A 19,977-nucleotide genomic window follows, 5' to 3' on the forward strand; every position below is an offset into this window, starting at 1 on the left:
AATTAAAGCTTCTTCTTGGTGCTCCCTCTCTAAGAAATTTTCGGATATTTTGTTCAAGATATTTGTCTTAATTGGATTGCTTTCATTCATTATATGTATAACGTCTTTAAGACACATAGTTTCTTATTATATTTGTCATATTTTGTTTTGGGATGAGGATGCTATGGGTGCATCAACCTAGTTGAGATAGCCGGGTGCATTTACTAATCCCTAGTTCTTGATACTTCATAGTTTCTTGTAATTTGAGCGTTAGTTTCTTTTCATTTCATTAATGAGAAGTGTTGTTTCCTTTTAAAAAAAATTAATATAACCTCAAAGTTTAGGGATGTAAATTGATATTTTCCCTTCATCTTAGTTACAGAAATATCAATGGTTATTGATACATTCATCGATATATCCATAAAATTAAAATTACGATAGTAATATCAATATTTTAATCCTTGGTTATAACACAACAAAACACCCTTGGAAGGTTGGAAGGAAAACCTGCAGTTCCATGAACTCTAAATCATGCTGAACATGGTCATCCCGGAATGTTAATCCTTGGCAATATAAATCCAGGACGTGTGCACAACCAGTTTTCTGCAGAGATCTCATAACCCCCTTGTAAGGTTTCCAGTGTCCTGACACATCTTCCAAGGTAGACATTGACTGTTGACGTTTTGGTTGCTTATCCATAGAAATGCTTCTAACAACACCATCCTCTTGAATCATGGAATCCGATCGTACTCGTAAGTCATAATATTCAAGGGCCTTGCTCCAATTTCCCTCGTGCTCAAAGGTGATGATTTGTGATGTCAACTTTAACAGTCACCAATGTACATGCAAATAAAGAGAAATGAGTAAACTTTTCCAAATAATAACTTGTTTCTGTTTGAATCTACGTTTGTTCATTCATTTGGGACTGGACTGCTGACTTTTCTATGGCTTACTAAGTTGAGGAGTAAATGAAATAGCCTTCAGTATGTTAAACCTCTTGCAACTAGTAGATACAGGTTGTTACTTGAAGTATATTATGTTAAATAACCGTGACCCACAAGTAGGGGTGAGCAAAAAGCCGCTGAAAACCAAACCAACCGAATTGAGGTTGGTCGGTCGGTTTCTGGTATTCATATAAAGAAATGGAAAACTAACCAACCGACCGATATATATAGATATTATTTTTTAAAAAAAACCCCTAAGAAATAAGTATAACAGTAAGCCCAATACCATCAAGCCAAGTCCAAACCTATTGCCTTAGTATTGATTTATTATTTTCTTTTTTTATGTTGTCTAAATTCTAAGTCCACACTCCACTACATGATTGATTTAAATTTTTTCATAAAAAAATGATTTATTTAATTTAAAAAATTACAAATTATATTAACCTAACAATAACACTTCATCAATTCATCTTTCATTTTCATTCACTTTGGTTTTGCTTGGAAAAGAAAAAAAAAAAAGTCAAAACCGACAAAATGTCGGATTTCATGCACTTTTTTTATCAGTTTTCGGTGCCAGTTTTCTCCCAAAACCGACACCGACCGACAAATGCACACCCCTACCCACAAGCTTAAGCTAATGGATTATGGTAAATTTAATTAAATTAACATTTTGTTGAAGACCCACTAGCGGAAATAAATATTAATTGAGCAGAAAATGACATTACAAGAATTTGAACATAGGACGTCCTACTCTGATACCATGTCAAATCACTTAAGGACCCAAAAGCTTAAGCTGATGAGTTATAGTAAATTTAATTATATGAACACTTAAACATATTATACCGGTTAGAAAAGAACTACAGACTATAAAATACACTCAAGCTAGTAGCAAACTATGCTAGCTCACCTTGTGAGAGCGTATAATTCCATACAAGCTATCAGGTTCATTGATTCGAGTGACTGCTGAGACAAGTATTTCAATATGACGTGGCAGCTGATGCATGAAAGAGAGAGAGAGCAATTAGACAGGACTAACAGATAAACCTTCTGAGCACTGAGTATCTCAAATGTTTCTAGAGCCTCCTACATTTATTGATTACTTAATTAATAAACAGTTGCAGACTTACTCTATTATTTACAAATGCACTTTTTGCACACAACTTACCGTTTCCACGAAAGAAAAATCCGGGGTCCCCAGGGAAAGGCATCCAAAATGCTCTTCACACCAATGCTCAACGTACATGACAGAGCTAAAGTATGAACCAGAATACTACAAAAATATATATATTTGGAAATTATGAAAAACTGACATGGATACCAGACACTTAACATTAAGGAGAAAAATATCGAAATCACTGACAATTGCAGCTTTAGCAACAATAAGGTAGTCAATGGAAAGCCAATAAACCTGCAAAACAAATAACTTGTCAGCTATTTAAGCAATAGCTAATTAGCCTAATCCTTATTTTTATATATGACGTGAATCATACTTTGTCCCAGGAGAATGGTGGCATCACAGAAGCATTTGATGCAGCCACTGGATCTCTAAAATTAATAGAGGTGGAACGGGATCTAGAACTCTTACTTGATGCCTTGGAAGACTGAAGGAGCAAAGAAGTGCTATTAGCTTTTGAAATACTGTTATTGGAAAAAGAAAAAAGGAAAGAAAAGAAAAGCTTTAACAATACTGTTCAATAGATAAAATAAAATGATGAATACAGAAAAAAATTAAGACTCACAATAACCACAATAAAGATCAAAGTTCGTTATTTTGAACCATCATTATTAATTTTAGAGCAAATGTTTTCATCTCATCGTGAGAACAAAACAAACACCCATTAAATGGCCTTGATTTAAGATTCTATAGATACCCAAGAATAAAGGATGCTTGAGAATAATATGCATGAGAATAAGATTATTGGGATACTCAATATGACTATGTTTGGTTGTGAATGAGAGTGTTATTAGAATTTATGGGAAAAAATTGTGTTTGTATTTAGTTTATGGAATTAATCATGAAAACCTTATAGAATTTTAAAAGATTAATTAATTAAACAATTCAAAATTTTCATCCTAACATTACGATCGATCATCAGAAAGGTACTTGTAACTCATAAGCATACTAAATATCCTATTGCAAACTACCTTTTTTACCAGAGTGTCTAATGATTATAATAAAGCTTTCACCTCTAGGTTAACCAATCTATTTATCTCAAGGATTATACAGGAGGCCCTAAATGATCCAAAATAGAATTTAGCAGTTATGGAAGAAATGTATGCTTGGAAAGAAGGAATTATAAATCCACTTCTCCAAGGAATGAGGCAAACAAAAGCATTGCTTATATTTCTCTCTTGGGAATTTGTTTGTAGGGTGGTTGTAAGACCAACACTTAGTTACCAAAAAATCTACCAATAATATGATGATAGAAAAGTGTGCAAATAAACTACTTCTATCAACCAATTGAAGGCTAGCAAGAAAACGTTATTTTTATTCAACTTTACACCCAATTCCTCACTGCACCTTTTAGATGTCAAATGGTGTTAGAGTTACTCTTCAATAGAAAGAAAAAAAGGGTCAATGTCTCACGTATTTCTAGGAATGAATCGTGATACACATTTCATGTAGATACATATAGAGCATTATTTTATGTTTCAACCATCAAGAATTGATAACAGCATCTAATCAAGGTAGGATCTTGCATAAGGTAGCATCTCACCTAACATATCATCCATAAACTAGTATAATTTTATATTAAAAAGAAACAAAGTCCAAAAGGGTATTCAATATTGTATAACCAACCTTATAATGATCTTTCCTGAAAGATACAAAAGATTGTTCCATGACATGGTATAACCGAAGTTCATTGAGGGTATTCAGAAGTACTTGAATTGACTTAATCAACTTGTTGGATTCTACAAATATGTGTTCTTGCACCTGCAAATTAATCATAGGTAACAAAAGTGAAGCAAAGCTCCTGGTATCATTGCAAGGTTAAGTAACCCCAAACATCCACTGTTCTCTTCCAACAAATATAGAACCCATTTCATTCCATTTTAGGTTAAGATAAATAAATCCAACCATGTAAATAATAGAGAGATCCAAATTAAAAGAAAATGAACTGGAAGCACTATTAACCGGAGTGGGGATCACCCCTAAAAGTTCAACCTATGGTGTAATCTGGGTAAAGAGCATGGAGGACCTTGAAAAGGTGCTTGTGCTTCATCTTTTCATATTTTTCTGTAAAGTAAAACTTTTCTGGTTTAAGCGCTATTCAGCAATTAAAGATACTAATGTCAAGGTGTATGATGGCACTTGGCAGCACTCAGACTCTACACTCATTAACTGAAATTGTTGATTCACTACATGGATACAGCTTGGCTGAAAGAATTTTTAGTCAAAAGAAATCTGCCCCTTTACAAACTAATGGCCCTTTATATAGGGAGCAAACTTTGATAACCACCGAACTACCCAACTAATCAGCCGAAACAAAAACAAAAGAACTAAAGAACAAAGAAACGGTTGTTGCAACTGACTTAACTAAACTAAAACAGAAACCAGCAACTGCAACATAATAAAGCCAATAAAACTCGACAATGGTTACACCACCAAACCCCCAAGTAATGGAAAAGGTTGAGAGTATCTTAATTTAACAACACATGAAACAGTAAAACATAAATTTCAAGGTCAGGAAACAACAAAAATTTCTCAAACTTTACTAAATCCCAACTGCCTATTTCAGTTCAAAGCCGAGAGTATCTGCTATATTAAAAGAAGTAAATTTACTTGGGCATGATAAAACCTACAAACGAGAGCAACAATGAAGAATAGAATGCTAATGATCTCATGACAAATACACAATACAAAACCTGGAGTGAAATTAGTTTGTGAAGATCAATATCCAAATCCTTTCTTCCAGCTAGATTGACAACTACACTGGGTAAAAGAAGCTCAGCGATCTCAGCTTTTAGCAGCACAATATCTAGACATAATCTGAAAGCAGAGAATTAACCCCATCAACACAAGCTCATTTACTAGAAAGCAAAAAAAAAAAAAAAAAAAAAAAAAAAAAAAAAAAAAAAAAAAAAAAAAAGAAAGAAAGAAAGAAAATGGAAAAGAGAAAAAAAAAACCTTAGAATCACATCATTTGAATGTCCAATTAGCGAGTATACTAATGGACAAATCCACTTCCCGAATGTTTTACCATTGGTCTCCCACACGGTGGAACTTTCCACTGAAATGGCCTCAGCTGTTATAAAAGTTAAGTTGATTATGTGCAGAAAAGGAGATTATCAGCATTATAATAAACAGAATAGCCTAATGCAAGCTATTCTTGAGCCGATGGTCATTGATCATAATTGTAGATTTTCTAATTCCAGTGATGTATGAAAATGAAAAATGTAACACTCGATTTTGTAGTGATATATGAAGTATGATAAACCTTTTACATCATGAAGCAATTAACAATCAGAATATAAGAGGTGAATTCTAGAATTCTAGACTTTTGCATCATCTACCAAGAAAATCATAAAAATCATGATCCTGAGTGAGATAATAAGCTTAAATGTCCTTTATCCCAGAGGGAACTATAATTAACTGCTGATTCAATCAGCATTGTTAAGAAGGGTCAATTAAAGAAGTAGACATGTATACCTTTAAATCTCCTTTCAAGATCCAATAAGTACCTATCCACCAGCTTGATGTTGAGCCCTTTCGAGTGAACCTAAGTTATATAACGAGATACATGAATAATAGATTCATCCTACATATTAATGATTGTTAGTCAGATTGAATGGAACAAACTAACATTTCAGAATCAAGCAAACCTTTTCCCATAGCAATAGTTAGTACCATTTTCCTTGTCATGCATTGAAACCACCGGCATTACATTTCAGTTCCAAAATATTTGCATTATCTTAAAATTTTTAGGCCCAGGTCAACTTAAAACTGGCTGTCATACACAGGGAAAGACTGCAGCATATTTGATGAAGAATATTGCCAGTATGTATGCTGCGAGCATCTTTCTTAAATAAAATCATCATTTCAACATTCCCCATGTAGATGGCAACTGATTAACTATGAGCATTTTTCTTAAATAAAATCATCTTTACGAAATTACCTGTATGTTATGAAATGGGGCATAGAATGGAACCACTACAAAGAAGTTCCAGTAGTTACTTCCTATTTCTATTAATTGTCGACATTATAAGTCATGTAATTATAAGATTATGCAGCTCTGTCTATAGCATATATGTAGTCATTCATAAGAAACAAAGAGTATGAACATTCCATAACTAAGTATTGATCAGAATAGAAGGATTAAAACTTGCCTCTAAAAGCGATCTCTGATAAGAATCAAACGTGAGTAGAGCACTTTGACCTTTTTCAGTGGAGAGCACAGCCTGGTTAAGAAGGGTGAAAAATTTATAATTTTTTAGATTAGAAAATTCAAAACTTAGCCTAAATAATAATAAATTTTAAAATTTGAAAGTCCAGGGATCATATAACACAAGTATCAAAGTTTACAGAATAAATACGTATCTATATTTATATTAGAGAGTAACTTTATTTCTTCAATCATTTAAATTGTTCTTTTTTCTTTTTATTTTTTTCATTCATTTAAATCGTTTCAATTTATTATCTTAGGTTCTTACATTTAATAAAGGGAAATTATTTTAAATGAAAAAACTGCTAAAAATATTTACAACTAATAGCAAAATATCACATTCTATCTATGATAGACTGCAATAGACAAGTATCAAAGACAGAGACGAAGACTTCACTTGAGGTAGAAAATGATCCAGTAGCCAGAGGAAAAGGCAGCAGGAACATAGTTTTTTCAATTTCGGATTTAGTATTACAGAAGAAAGAGAAGAAGCCATCTCAGCCAATGGGTGATCATTTTAAGGTTATTCAAATTGAAAACATTGATGATTTTAAATAGAAAACTTCTGATCGAATGTCTCTTGACATTCCCCTGGAGGTAATTCAAAAGATATGCTCCCTCAATTCCAAATTCCCGCCAAATTCAAAGGAGCCTTCCACCTTTCCGCACATTAATACTTCAGCCTCCAATGTCATCATTAAGGAAGACACTTGCGTTAAGAAGTCTTCTTTTGTTTGTCCAGAAAAGAAAATTGTCCAGCCGAATAGTTGTGCATCCTTAGACATTCCAATGGAAGGATCTCAACAGTTTGAAAGCCATTCAAAGGTTGGAGCATCGTTCAGTTCAAGCAGCCCAGCACCAGCCCACATTTTGAATCCTAGTGGCATTTCCTTCTCTGAGGATAAAGATGGATGCCAGCGGTGTATCTTTCTTGACCATCCTTTGTCTCCTAAGGCCAAAGATTGTGTATCAGTCTTGGAGACACCTGCTCAACTCCACTCTTCCCCAAAAAAATTCTCAAGATTGTTGAAGCCTTATCCTAAGCATTTTTCCAGGAGAAAGAAATCTATTCTCAAATCTAGAGTTTTTGCTACCAGCCCAGACTTGTTGAAAGAATGTTGCACCCGAGCTCTAGTCCCAGCCCTCTCCATTAGGTCAGATCATCTATCCTCCCCTACTCAACAATTCAAACTTTCAGTCTTCCACATTTCCAACCATAAGACCAAATTTTTAAGAGGCACTCGGTGAACCTCCCCTATTTGTCAAAAGAAGAGGACTTATGATTCAGATAATGACTCAATTGGGAGTGCCAGTAGTGAGGAGTTAGAAAGATATGGTGAAGAAGATAATCAAGAATTTTAAGACCAAGTTGACAATTTGCGGAGGAGCTTATTTCTATGTTTCAAATTGAAGAAGGGCAACAATCAGAGGAGTGGGTTGGAACTCTAGCCTTAAGCCAATGCCTCAGTCGGACATTATGGATCAATTGAAGTCCACAAATGCAGATTGTGGACTTGTTATGGGGTAGTCCGACCCCTCTCAGTCAGTCTGGTTCTGAAATTTGCCACAGTTTTCAACATGAAATTTGTTCCTTGGTTCACAGAGAGTCTAAGTGTTACACTTAAGTGCATTTTGGAGATCAAATGAAATAGGGTGGGAGTCTGTTGAATCATATGGCAATCAGTTTGGTGATGGTTCCAAGTTGTTTTGGTCGAAGGTGATGGGGTTCTTCTTCAGCTTCAGACAGCCTTGCTCTGATTTTAGTCTTGTGGATTTGGTCTATGTTTCCATTTGATTTGTTTTTCAGACTCGAGAAAGTTGAATCGGGCTTCCTCTCCCATGGAGTTTACCCTACTAGTTGTCCTCATGATAGTGTTGGTTTGTTCGGTTAGTTTTGATTTGGTGGTTTCTGGGGCTTGGTGTAAAAAGTCAATTTATTCGAATTTGGATTCTATTTGTTCATCTTTGTTTGTTTGTATTTGTTCTTTCAGTCTTATCCAATTTGGGTCTTTTGGCTGTCTCAGTTTTAAGTTTGGGCTTAGCTGTCTCATTGTAATCTTGAGCATTAGTCTCTTTTCATTAAATCAATGAAAAGTGATGTTTCCTTTTAAAAAAAATGAAAAAAAAATGAAAAGAGACTAATGCTAAAAAATACATTAAAATGTACATCCAAAAGGAGAGAAATTGAGAAAACAAAAGAAGACTATACTATTGAGATACAAAGAAAAGAAGATTTCAAAAAGCAAACACTTAGAAGGCATTTAGGGTGCTAAGTTAGTTATTATAGTTGGTGGTTATTGTAGTCAATGAGTTATAATAGTCTATAGGTTACAATAGTCTGTGTTTAGGGTACAAACTATTAGTATGGGTAGGAAATAATAACATTGTAATAAAGAGGGAAAGAAAGAAAGAATGAGTAAGAAATAGGACTATTTTAGTACAGGTAGTAGGAAATAGTAACATTGTAATAAAGAGGGAAAGAAAGAAAGAATGAGTAAGAAATAGGACTATTTTAGTACAGGTAGTAGGAAATAGTAACATTGTAATAAAGAGGGAAAGAAAGAAAGAATGAGTAAGAAATAGGACTATTTTAGTACAGGTAGTAGGAAATAGTAACATTGTAATAAAGAGGGAAAGAAAGAATGGGTAAGAAATAGTAAACACTGTAACAAAGAGGGGTTTGAAATATTAATACTGTAGTTAATTGTATGTTATAATAGTTGAAAACACCAATTTTTATAATTGTTGTCCCAAACATGGAGTGGGCTTAGCCCACTCCACCAACTTCAAGTCGGTAGACCAAACACCCTCTTAAGACCTGCTATAATAGTCCATTCCATCAACATCAAGTTGGTAGTCCAAACACCCCCTTAAGACCTAACAAAACAGCTCTAGAAAAGAAACCAAAGCTAGTTGAAATACGTTAAAATTAGCCCTAAGGGCATTTTTGTCTTTTTACTATATTTGCTAAATTAGGGTTTCACATTATCCTATTTATATCTGAGGTTGGATCTATTGTAAATGAGACATAAAAAATAATAAGTTCTTTTCTACCGTGGTTTTTCTTCCCTGAATTAGGATTTTCCACGTAAACTCCTTGTGTCGTCTTCTTTCCCTATTTCAATATGGTATCAGAGCTAGGTGATGAAACCCTAGCCCCGGTAGAAGAAACTCAGTCATCAAACTTGATAGGTGAAGATACGCTGATTAATGAGGCTGTGATTCAAGCAGTGGTCTCAGCCGAACAGATCCAGCTGGCGAGCCGAACAGCAGGTGGTGGGATTGCTCCAGCTAGTGCGCCGATTAGCTTCCAGTCTCAGCCGTTCCAACTGAACACCATCGATCGGATCTTTCCAGCCGAACAGCAGGTGGTGGTGGAAGGTCACGCCTTCCAGCCGGAGCACGCAGATCGGGTCACAACCGATCGACCCTCAATTCGCACACAACCGTTTCAACCTCGCACGTTCTCACAGCCGGCGCAGCGCGATCGATCTACAGCCGGAGGTATCTCAGCGTCGCACAGAATCGGATCTACACCAGACGGTCATGGGCTTGCTCCAGCTGCCGGGTCGGGTCAGATTGGCGCGATTTCTTCCGCTTCGCAGCAGATCGCCGAGCCGTTTGTCCGTTACCCACCATCACAGCCGCCTGGAAGCAGCGCCGGTCACGGGTTGCCGAACTTTGCTGCTGGTGGACTTCCGGCAGTAGCTTCTTCACAGTATCAGGTGGACAGCCTCTTCCTCATGTATATCCAGTTCAGCCCAGTTTCGAATGGGTGAGTCCATTGAAGAAAATCCCATGGTATTTAGACAGAAAAATTCCAGATCTGAATCTCATGGGGAACTCCAACAACAATTAGCTAGTCTTCAGCAACAGATGGTCGCCCTGGGAGCCCGATTGAATGGCCATGATTCTTCCCCGATGTATTCAGAAAATCCGGTATCAATGTTTCTACTCCAACTTCTAATCTTTTATCTGGAACAATTGGAAATTCTGCAGGAATGATCACGGGAGAGAAGTTGAATGGGCAAAATTACTTCTCTTGGTCCCAAACCATTAAAATGGTTCTTGAGGGACGCCATAAGTTTGGATATTTAACTGGAGAGATATCACGACCGAATCCTGGGGATCCTCAAGAGCGTGTCTGGAAGGCAGAGGATTCTTTTCTCCGCTCAATGTTAATTAGTAGTATGAACCACAAATCGGGAAACCCTTACTCTATTCAGCCACTGCCCGAGATATTTGGGATGCAGTCCGAAGGTTATATTCGAGCATCAGAACGCATCCCGCCTGTATACCTTACGTAAACAGGTTCACGAATGCAAACAAGGGAGCATGGATGTAACGTCATACTTCAGCAAGATGTCATTGTTATGGCAAGAAATGGATCTATGTCGGGAGATCATCTGGACCTGCCCACAAGATGGAATTCAATACTCCATAGATAGAAGAGGTTGAGCGTGTTATGATTTTCTTGCCGGCAATCACCCCAAATTTGATACAGTTCGCAGTAAATACTAGGGCAGAAACCAATTCCGTCTCTCATGAGGTATGTTCAGAGGTTAGATTGGAAGAAGATAGATCGAGTGCATTGAACGGACCAAGTGTTACCACTATAGAGTCAGCTGCCTTCGGGTGAAGTCCGCTGGAGCTGATGGTGACAAGCAGAATAGTAAAACACCCCCAGTTTGTGAGCATTGTAAAAAACAGTGGCACACGAAGGATCAGTGCTGAAATTGCATGGTCGCCCTCCAAATGGTAAACTCGCCCTCCGAATGACAAGTCGAAATCTGGGCGTGCTCTAGTGGGTGAATCAGTTTGAGGGGCTGCACAACCTCAGACACAGCCTCCAGTGACTAATCTCTGGTGATTCAGGTACCGTAGGAATCGAAACAGTTGCTCAATCAGGTAACCCTCAATCCTTTAGTTTCCTTGCTAAGGGGAATGAGTTATGGATTCTAGATTCAAGAGCAACCGATCACTTGAACTGGCTCATCCGACCGTTTCTCTCATACTATCCAAGTGCTGGAAATGAGAGGATTCGAATTGCGGATGGGTTCTTCGCTCCTGTTGCTGGAAAAGGCAGACTGTCACATTTCAGGGTTAACTCTTGCAAAATGTCTTACATGTCCCAAAATTTCTTACAACTTATTATCTAAAGCAAAAAAACAAAAGATTTGAACTGTAGAGTTGTCTTCTCACCAGATACTGCTTTGTTTCAGGACTTGAGCTCGGGGAGGACGATTGGCACTGCCCGATAGACAGAGGCCTTATATTTCCTTTCTACAGATGTTCCTCCAGAAGCTTGTTTAGGACTAGTCTTTTATCTTCGTTTGCTATATCTAAAACAGATTATTTATTGTGGCATTTTCGTCTTGGACATCCTAGTTTTCAATATATGCGTATTTTTTCCTCATTATTTCCATAATGTGAATGTTTCTCATTATTTCTTGTGATGTCTGTATACGTGCTAAACAACCTCGCGTGTCATTTGTTTCTCAGCCCTATAAGCACTCCAGCCTTTCAACCTGGTCCACAGTGATGTTTGGGGTCCCTCGAGCATCGCTACTCTCTGTTGGTAAACATGTGTTTGTAACTTTCATTGATGACCATACCCGACATACATGGTATATCTCCTTGCTGATAAGTCCAAAGGTTTATTCACTTTTCAAACAGTCTTATACCACTGTATTAACACAGTTTAACACAAAATTGCCATTCTCCGAAGTGACAATGGTCTGAGTTTGTCAACCACACCTTCCAGAAATCCCTAGTGTCAAAAGGGATCATCCATCAAAACTCGTGTGCAAATACTCCACAACAAAATGGGGTAGCTGAACGAAAAAATCGCCATCTCATTGAAGTTGCTCGTTCCTTGATAATTCCAGCGTCTCTTCTTCGTACCTGTGGGGAGATGCGATTCTTACCGCAGCTCATCTAATTAATAGAATGCCTTCATGAGTTCTAAAGTTTCAAACCCCTCTTGAATGCTTCAAAGAGCCTATCAGTCTACCCGTCTTATTCCTGAAGTTCTCTTCGTGTTGTTTGGGTGTACAGCCTTTGTTCATACTCATGGTCCACATCGGACTAAGTTTGCTCCACGAGCTAAAAACATGTGTATTTGTCGGGTATCCCCTTCATCAGCGAGGCTATAAATGCTTCCATCCATCTTCCAGAAAAATATTGTCACTATGGATGTCACGTTCCTTGAAGACAAACCGTTCTTTCCCGTTAGTCATTCTTCAGGAGACCACAGTGAAAGACTAACAATTCCACGTACTCCATACCCATTAGCCTCAACCTTGAGCCTAGTCCGAATATTCCTGAACTGTAGCTTAGTCCCAATATTCCTGGACCTAGTCTACTAGTCTTGAACCTAATTCTGCTCCGTGTTTCCCGTGTCGGTTCTTCCTACTAAACAAGTGCCCTGGGTAACATATTAAAGGAGGAATCTCAGAAAGAAATTCAAGAAACCTCTGGTGTTCCATCGGAAAGTGTCCAAGGCTCGGAACCAGCACAAGTTCAAGATCCCGTTGTTTCAAAGGAGTCTTGAAGAAAAGTCTGGGAACATAGAAAATGACGAAATGAGCTCAGAGAAGGTTGAAATTTCAGGAAGGGATGAGATGCTGAAAGATCTTCAAGAGGATGCAGAATTGTCTCAAAAGTCCGATACTGAAGAGGGACAGACGAAAACTGACAACTATGATACACTCTGGATACCAATTGCTCTGAGAAAGGGAACCAAGTCATGTACAAAATACCCTTTGCATAGCTTTCTGACCTATAGTAATTATCTATCTCCTGTTTTAAGGCTTTACTACTCAGCTAGATGTTCTAACAATACCTACCAGTGTACATGCGGCCATGAAGTTCCCAAATGGAAAGCAGCAGTAATAGAGGAAATGAAAGCTCTTGAGGCAAATAAGACTTGGGAGTTAGTAGCTCTCCCTAGAGGTCACAAACAGTTGGTTGCAAATGGGTGTTCATAGTGAAGTATAAGTCTGACAGAACACTTGAGAGGTATAAAGCCAGGTAGTTGCTAAAGGATTCACTCAGACGTATGGGATTGATTATTCAGAAACTTTTTCCCCAGTGGCTAAGTTAAACACGATTGTGTTCTTCTGTCTGTCGCCGTAAATAAAGATTGACCCCTACATCAACTAGATGTAAAGAACGCATTCCTAAATGGTGAGTTGGAAGAGGAAGTTTATATGAGTCCACCTCCAGGTTTGAAGCTAAGTTTGAATCATGTTTTTCAAACTCAGGAATTCTTTATATGGGTTGAAGCAGTCTCCTAGGCGTGGTTTGATAGGTTCACCGTGTTTGTTAAGTCCCAAGGGTTTGTTCAGGGGCATTCTGATCATACCTTGTTTACCAAAAAATCACCCTTAGGAAAGATTGCTGTGTTGGTAGTGTATGTTGATGACATCATCCTATCAGGGGATGATACGGCAGAAATTGCTAAGCTAAAACAAAGGATGGCAAGTGAATTTGAAATTAAGGATCTTGGTAGTTTAAGGTATTTTCTAGGGGAGAAGTGGCAAGATAAAAAGCAGGAATATCTGTTTCTCAGCAGAAGTACACTATGGACTTGTTAAAAGAAACAGAATACCGGATGCAAACCTATTGACACTCCTATTGAGGTCAATAGCAAACTGAAAAGTGTTTCGAGAGTTCCTGTGAATAAGGAGAGGTATCAACGCCATATAGGAAAACTGATTTACTTGTCTCATACTAGACCCGACATCTCCTATGCTATGAGTGTAGTAAGTCAGTTCATGCAGAGTCCATATGAGGACACATGGAAGCTGTGACTCGAATTTTGAGATATTTAAAGTCCACCCCTGGAAGGGCTTGGTATTCAGGAAACATACACACGAAGCATCGAGGCATATACTGACTCAGATTGGGCCGGATCTGTGACTGATAGAAGGTCAACCTCAGGGTACTGTACCTTTGTATGGGGAAATTTGTAACTTGGCGGAGTAAAAAACAGGGTGTAGTGGCCAGAAGTAGTGCTGAGGCAGAGTATAAAGCTATGAATCTGGGAGTGTGTGAAATATCTGGTTGCAGAAAGTTTTATCTGATCTTCACGAGAGTAGTCCTGGGCCTATGAAGCTGTATTGGTGATAATAAGGCTACCATCAGTATTGCGAATAATCCCGTACAACATGAATAGAACCAAACATGTTGAAATTGATAGCACTTTATTAAAGAAAAGTTAGACCGCGGAGCTATTTGTATTCCCTATGTACCTTCAGTCCAACAGTTTGCCGATGTTTTTACGAAAGGGTTATCGAGACAGACGTTTGAAGCTTGTATTAGCAAGTTGGGTCTTGCCGATATCTATGCCCCAACTTGAGGGGGAGTGTTGAAATACGTTAAAATTAGCCCTAAGGGCATTTTTGTCTTTTTACTATATTTGCTAAATTAGGTTCACATTATTCTATTATATCTGAGGTTGGGTTTATTGTAAATAAGACATAAAAAATAATGAGTTCTTTTCTACCGTGGTTTTCTTCCCTGAATTAGGGTTTTCCACGTAAACTCCTTGTGTCGTTCTTCTTTCCCTATTTCAATAGAGCACATAAACTTTAAAGCCAAAGCCAACTGAAGACCAATGAGAAGACGAGGAAAGAAGTCATTTAAGACCAAAAGTGTGAGGATCAAACCACAAAACAAACCAACTTCTAAACTGCCGCAACACCTCCTGGATTTGATCTTTACTTATTGGGAAACACCACCTCTGGATTTGATCTTTGGTTATTGGGATGACCTTTGACGCAAATCTTTGGTTATTGGGATGACCTTTGGAGCTATTTGATTCAACCCCCACATTACCTTTATAATCATTTGTGCGCCCAATCAAAGCACTACTAGAATCAGATGACGTAACTGCTTCTATCTTCTCGGTACAAAGTATTCGAGTGTAAGCTTCTTCCGACGATGAGATATTTGAGCTTGACAACACTTAATCTTTGGCCATCTCATATTTAGGTGCAAGACCTACTAAAAAACTCATGACAAACAACTTTTCACGTTGAGCCATTAGAACTTTTGGATCCGTGTTGATTAGCATCAAGGCATTGAATTCCGCACATGTATTTTTAACCTCCATAAAGTAGCTTATAAGAGATTTTTCTCCTGATCAAGTTGGTATAAAGTCTTACAAACATCAAATACTCTATTAATATTCTCTTTCAAGGAAATCCAAATATTCCAATAGTTCCTTGACTGATTGAAGTGATTTACTAGTTCAACGATTTCACGGTCAATAGAATTCTTGATTTGTAGAATCATTCGTTAATCATACCGCCACCAAATCCTTTTATTAGCATCAATCGGTGGCTCTTCAGTGATGTGATCATCCATCTCCATGCTCCTAATAAAATGGCGAACATTTGATCTCCATGAATAGTAGTTGGATCCATTCAACTTGTGTTCAGTTACTTTTGACACCATAGGGACAATCTCAGACATGACTACTAGTTTCTTATCAGTCATTACCTAAAAAAAAATAGACATCAGACAGCAGAGAATCAAACCCTATTTACCGAAGAGATGTCTTTACAAGCAGTGAGGATATCTATATATCCCAAACAAACACACCACCAAGAAGAGTCAACAAAACTGAGGAAACCCACAGGAGACGAACCAAAACAGGTGGCACACGCGCCTACACGCGCCGGCGCGTGGACCGACGGCAGAAGGGAAAAAGTGGCGCATGAGCCTCACGTGCTGGTCAAATGGAATCCGAACTTTGGGATTCTGTAGATCGGCGACTGGGCTCCTCGACGGACTGGGCGGTGTCGAAAAACTACCTTTTTTCTTTTCCAGGCGGCGGCGGCAGCGGCTGGCTGCGACGGCGACGAACGAACCGAAGACAGCGGCTATGAGCAAAAGTGTAAACTCACCCCTCTACAAAACCCTAAACGTAACACAAACGGGTTCTAAATTCTCAAACCCAAAGGTTCACAAAACCCTAAGTTTGTTTAGAGGGCTCTGATACCATGTAAAACTCTTAGGTTTGAGAGAGAATCAGAATATTCTATTCATTCACCAAAGATATGAATATATACAAATGTACAAAGTATAGAAAAGGAAAATATAACAAAATATTTACAATAATGGAAAACCCTAACAATATAATTATAACAAAAAGGAATAATCACTTCCAAATAGAAGTCTACACTGGTGCAGATTGGGCAACAAGTCCTACAGATAAAAGATCTACCTTTGGTTATTGTTCCTTCATTGGAGGAAATTAAATTACTTGAAGTAAAAAACATAATGTGGTTGCCAGTAGTGCTAGAGCAAAATTTATGGATCAAAAGGATACTCAAAGAGTTGAAGATTTTTTTGTCTACGCCTATACGAATTTATTGTGACAAGAAAGCCACAATTTCTATTGCCCATAATCCAGTTCTACATGATAAAATAAAACATGTCGAGGTTGATAAGCATTTTATTAAATAGAATATTGAAGCAGAAACAATATGTATTCCTTATCTTCCTACATTAGAGCAAATTGCTGATGTACTAACTAAAGGTCTTCCAAAGAAACAATTTGATAGATTGATTGACACGCTGGCTATGGAAGACATCTTCAAACTAGCTTGAGGGAGAGTATTGGAATTCCATATTAATTTATCTTTTATTGTTTTTATTCTTTCCATATGTAAGAGGTCTTTCTTCTATATAAGAAGACCCAAATTGTATTCTATAAGAAAAGGATTTTATTCCCTCAAATTCTAAAGGGAGATTGCTCACTCATGTCTAACACTATGGATAGGCTGCAAAAACACGGTCCTTGGTGCTGCCTCTTTCCATCATGGTGATACCTTTTTCAAAAGAACCACGAATCACCCAACCACTTGTTCATCACTTGCCCTTTTGTGGCCAATTTTTGGTAGGAGGTTACTAAGTTTTTCGTTGGTCCCGAAATACCCCCAATGACTCTCGATTGGATTTTATCTTTGTGTACTGACCATCCTTTCAAGAATGACAAAGAAAGAATATGGACCAGTATCATCTCAGCTATTTTGTGAAAGATTTGGAAGGAAAAAAATGGTAGGATTTTTCAAGACAGGCAAATCTTCTAAGGAGAGAGTTAGCCATTATGAATGCTTTCTTTCCGTGTAAAGATATAAAAGCCGTCAAGAGCTATAATTTCTCTTTTCTTATTTCAAATTGGAAGCATCTTTTGTATACCCTTTGAAAGGGCCCTTTTGTGTATTCATGAATATTTCATTTATGCAATGAAATTGTATCTTATCCAAAAAAAAAAAAAAAATTATTTATTAGCTTGAAGGTCTTGTACTAAACAAATATCAACGGTTTTTTAAAGTTAAATTGGTTGTCATAGAAGGTTACTTCTATATTTCTTTCGTCATTTCAACTTTTTGTATTGTTACTATTATAGTGAAACCAAAATACATAAGAATCCATCACATCCTATATTTACACATATTTTAAAATTATCTAATTTTCCAATGTCTTTATCTCCAATGATATGTATTTAGATTATCTTATGTAACTGTTTTATATATTTAAACAATATGATACTTTTTACAAACAAAGTCTTTTTATTTCTTCAATTTTAAAAAATAGCTTTTTGTCTGGCTCAAAAAATTGCTGAACGTTCTTTCTTCGAGACAATCCACCAGACCCTACAACATTTGGGTGTGAAAGAAACTCGTGTTATATTAAATCCTAGGTAGGTGGCCACCATGGATTGAACCCATCACCTTTTGGCCCTTTATCAAACTTTTGTCCTCCTTTATATTAGTTCATTTAAATATTCTATTTGGTTACTCATATACTATGTTTCTTTCTCATTTAAAAAAGACAAAGTTAACAAAGGAAATATATTTTTTTATTGCAAAAATAATATTAGTACGAATCATATTTATTATTTAAATTTTTTGTCTGATTAAATATATTTAGTACAAGGATTATTTTCACACATTAAAGAACACAAATATTAAGAATAAAATCCAACACTTTTTTCCATAATTATTCCCCACTATTTTCAAGAACATATTTCCATGTGCATCATTATCAAAGTTTCAAAGCGCAATGAGCATCTTATTACGCCATTTTCCAGTTCAAGAAAGAGAAGAGAGAACCAGAAATGGGTCTTCATAGACTAACCTGGAGAACTTGGGACGTCATATCAACTATTTTAACAGAGTCATCCATCAGGTACCTTTTCAAATGTTTTAAAAGTTCAACCAGAAGGTCATTAGATATGCCAGTTTCAATCTCGAAGTTTATTTCTGAAGCACTGCCATTGACAACAGGCCGAAAAATGTGAATGGTCTTAGAGTCCCCAGGTAGATGGAAGACAACACAGTGTGGATCACCTATACCAACCTGCAAAACCAATGAAGGGACAAAAATATTTCAAAACTCATAGATATAATGTATTCCCTATTAGAACGATGTAGAAAATCAATACCCTAGATACAAAATCTGACACCAACTCCCTTATACAACTCGTATCTTCTGAACCACACATTTGCATAAGTTTCCAGACTGCATCTTCCACTTCATGATCATTGTGCCAATCAATACTTTGAATATTCTCACTGTGAAAAACTCGACCCCCAATCAGCTTCTTATGCAATGCTTTTAAACTGCAAGATAAGCCAGGTTGTAAAAGACATATCAGAAGCAACTCAAAAGCAATAGCACCATCTTCACCATATGTAGGCTGGAATAACCAAATCAAAATAAAAAAATAAAACACCAATTGAGCATTTTAATATCTAGAAACAATAGCAGAAGAGAAAAATCTGAGTATGGTATGTCACTAGTTCTTAATACGGTAAAAAATTAAAATTAGAAAAATGATAAAAAGAAGTTGAAGCAAAAGTCGTGGAGTAAGAAAAGAGGGGGAAAAATCTTTAGACCATATTGCATATTCTCTATATTGACCGGAGCACAACCTAATTCAAGATACTAGACCCATGGCAAACAAAATATCATATTTAAAGATATGCAACAAAATTAATTCTACCTCCATAATAGTAATCTTGGCGGTAGGTTGCCAGAACGCTTGACTAACTGAAAAAAAGATGAGACGTGGGACATGAGGAATTACCTAAATACGTCAAGGGGGATCTAATCTAATCCTTCAATTGAAAAAATAATCTCAAACCAAAAGCTTAAAACACGTACTCTCAATAAATGATCCCTCGGAGAATACCCTCTGCATAGTTCCTGATGGAATTTTCGAATATCATCAAACATATCCATGTCAGGAAAGGGCTCCAGTTCCTGCGTCACAAGGAAAAGAAAAATAAATAATCATGATTCTAAAAATATATGGCACAATATAAAATTAGATGTAAAGACACGTATGCCATCTGATTATAAATTAATCCTTCATATTCATAGAATGCAGAGTCAAATCTTTTACTTAAGAAACTGAAACATTTTATGAAAAAAGAATTACAACAAGCTTAAGAGGATTAAGGAATCCTCTACAAAGAAGACTGTGCTGCAGTAATTCAGTTTTCGTTCAACTAAACATAGAGATAAAGGTTGGTCAAATGGGAAAAACTGCAATCCCAGTTTCGAAAGTTTGTCCACATCAAAAACTTGAATCTTTAATCGCAATCAACTAGGGGAAACTAAATAAAAGCAATCAATAGAGCTCATTATTT

General features: G+C 36.8%; 1 protein-coding gene across 6 annotated transcripts in view; it reads right to left on the reverse strand.

Annotated features, from left to right (window-relative positions):
• The window catches only part of LOC120070992 (serine/threonine-protein kinase ATM), a 145,571-nt gene that overhangs the window by 44,231 nt on the left and 81,363 nt on the right, over nucleotides 1-19,977 (reverse strand). For all 6 annotated transcript variants that reach the window (XR_005480101.1, XR_005480102.1, XR_005480103.1 and 3 more), the window contains exons 37-50: nucleotides 19,490-19,588; nucleotides 19,329-19,375; nucleotides 18,768-18,945; nucleotides 18,461-18,682; nucleotides 6,252-6,323; nucleotides 5,575-5,644; nucleotides 5,053-5,170; nucleotides 4,791-4,914; nucleotides 3,724-3,858; nucleotides 2,414-2,524; nucleotides 2,284-2,331; nucleotides 2,089-2,193; nucleotides 1,831-1,917; nucleotides 487-801 (exon numbers count right to left, since the gene is read on the reverse strand). Coding sequence is in view for 3 of the 6 variants with exons in the window: in XM_039022968.1 (XP_038878896.1) it covers nucleotides 487-801; nucleotides 1,831-1,917; nucleotides 2,089-2,193; nucleotides 2,284-2,331; nucleotides 2,414-2,524; nucleotides 3,724-3,858; nucleotides 4,791-4,914; nucleotides 5,053-5,170; nucleotides 5,575-5,644; nucleotides 6,252-6,323; nucleotides 18,461-18,682; nucleotides 18,768-18,945; nucleotides 19,329-19,375; nucleotides 19,490-19,588 (1,731 nt within the window). In the remaining 3 variants the exon portion in view is untranslated. The remainder of the gene's footprint in view (nucleotides 1-486; nucleotides 802-1,830; nucleotides 1,918-2,088; nucleotides 2,194-2,283; nucleotides 2,332-2,413; nucleotides 2,525-3,723; nucleotides 3,859-4,790; nucleotides 4,915-5,052; nucleotides 5,171-5,574; nucleotides 5,645-6,251; nucleotides 6,324-18,460; nucleotides 18,683-18,767; nucleotides 18,946-19,328; nucleotides 19,376-19,489; nucleotides 19,589-19,977) is intronic.

This window comes from Benincasa hispida, chromosome 2 (assembly GCF_009727055.1).
Source record: "Benincasa hispida cultivar B227 chromosome 2, ASM972705v1, whole genome shotgun sequence".
Lineage (NCBI taxonomy): Eukaryota > Viridiplantae > Streptophyta > Magnoliopsida > Cucurbitales > Cucurbitaceae > Benincasa > Benincasa hispida.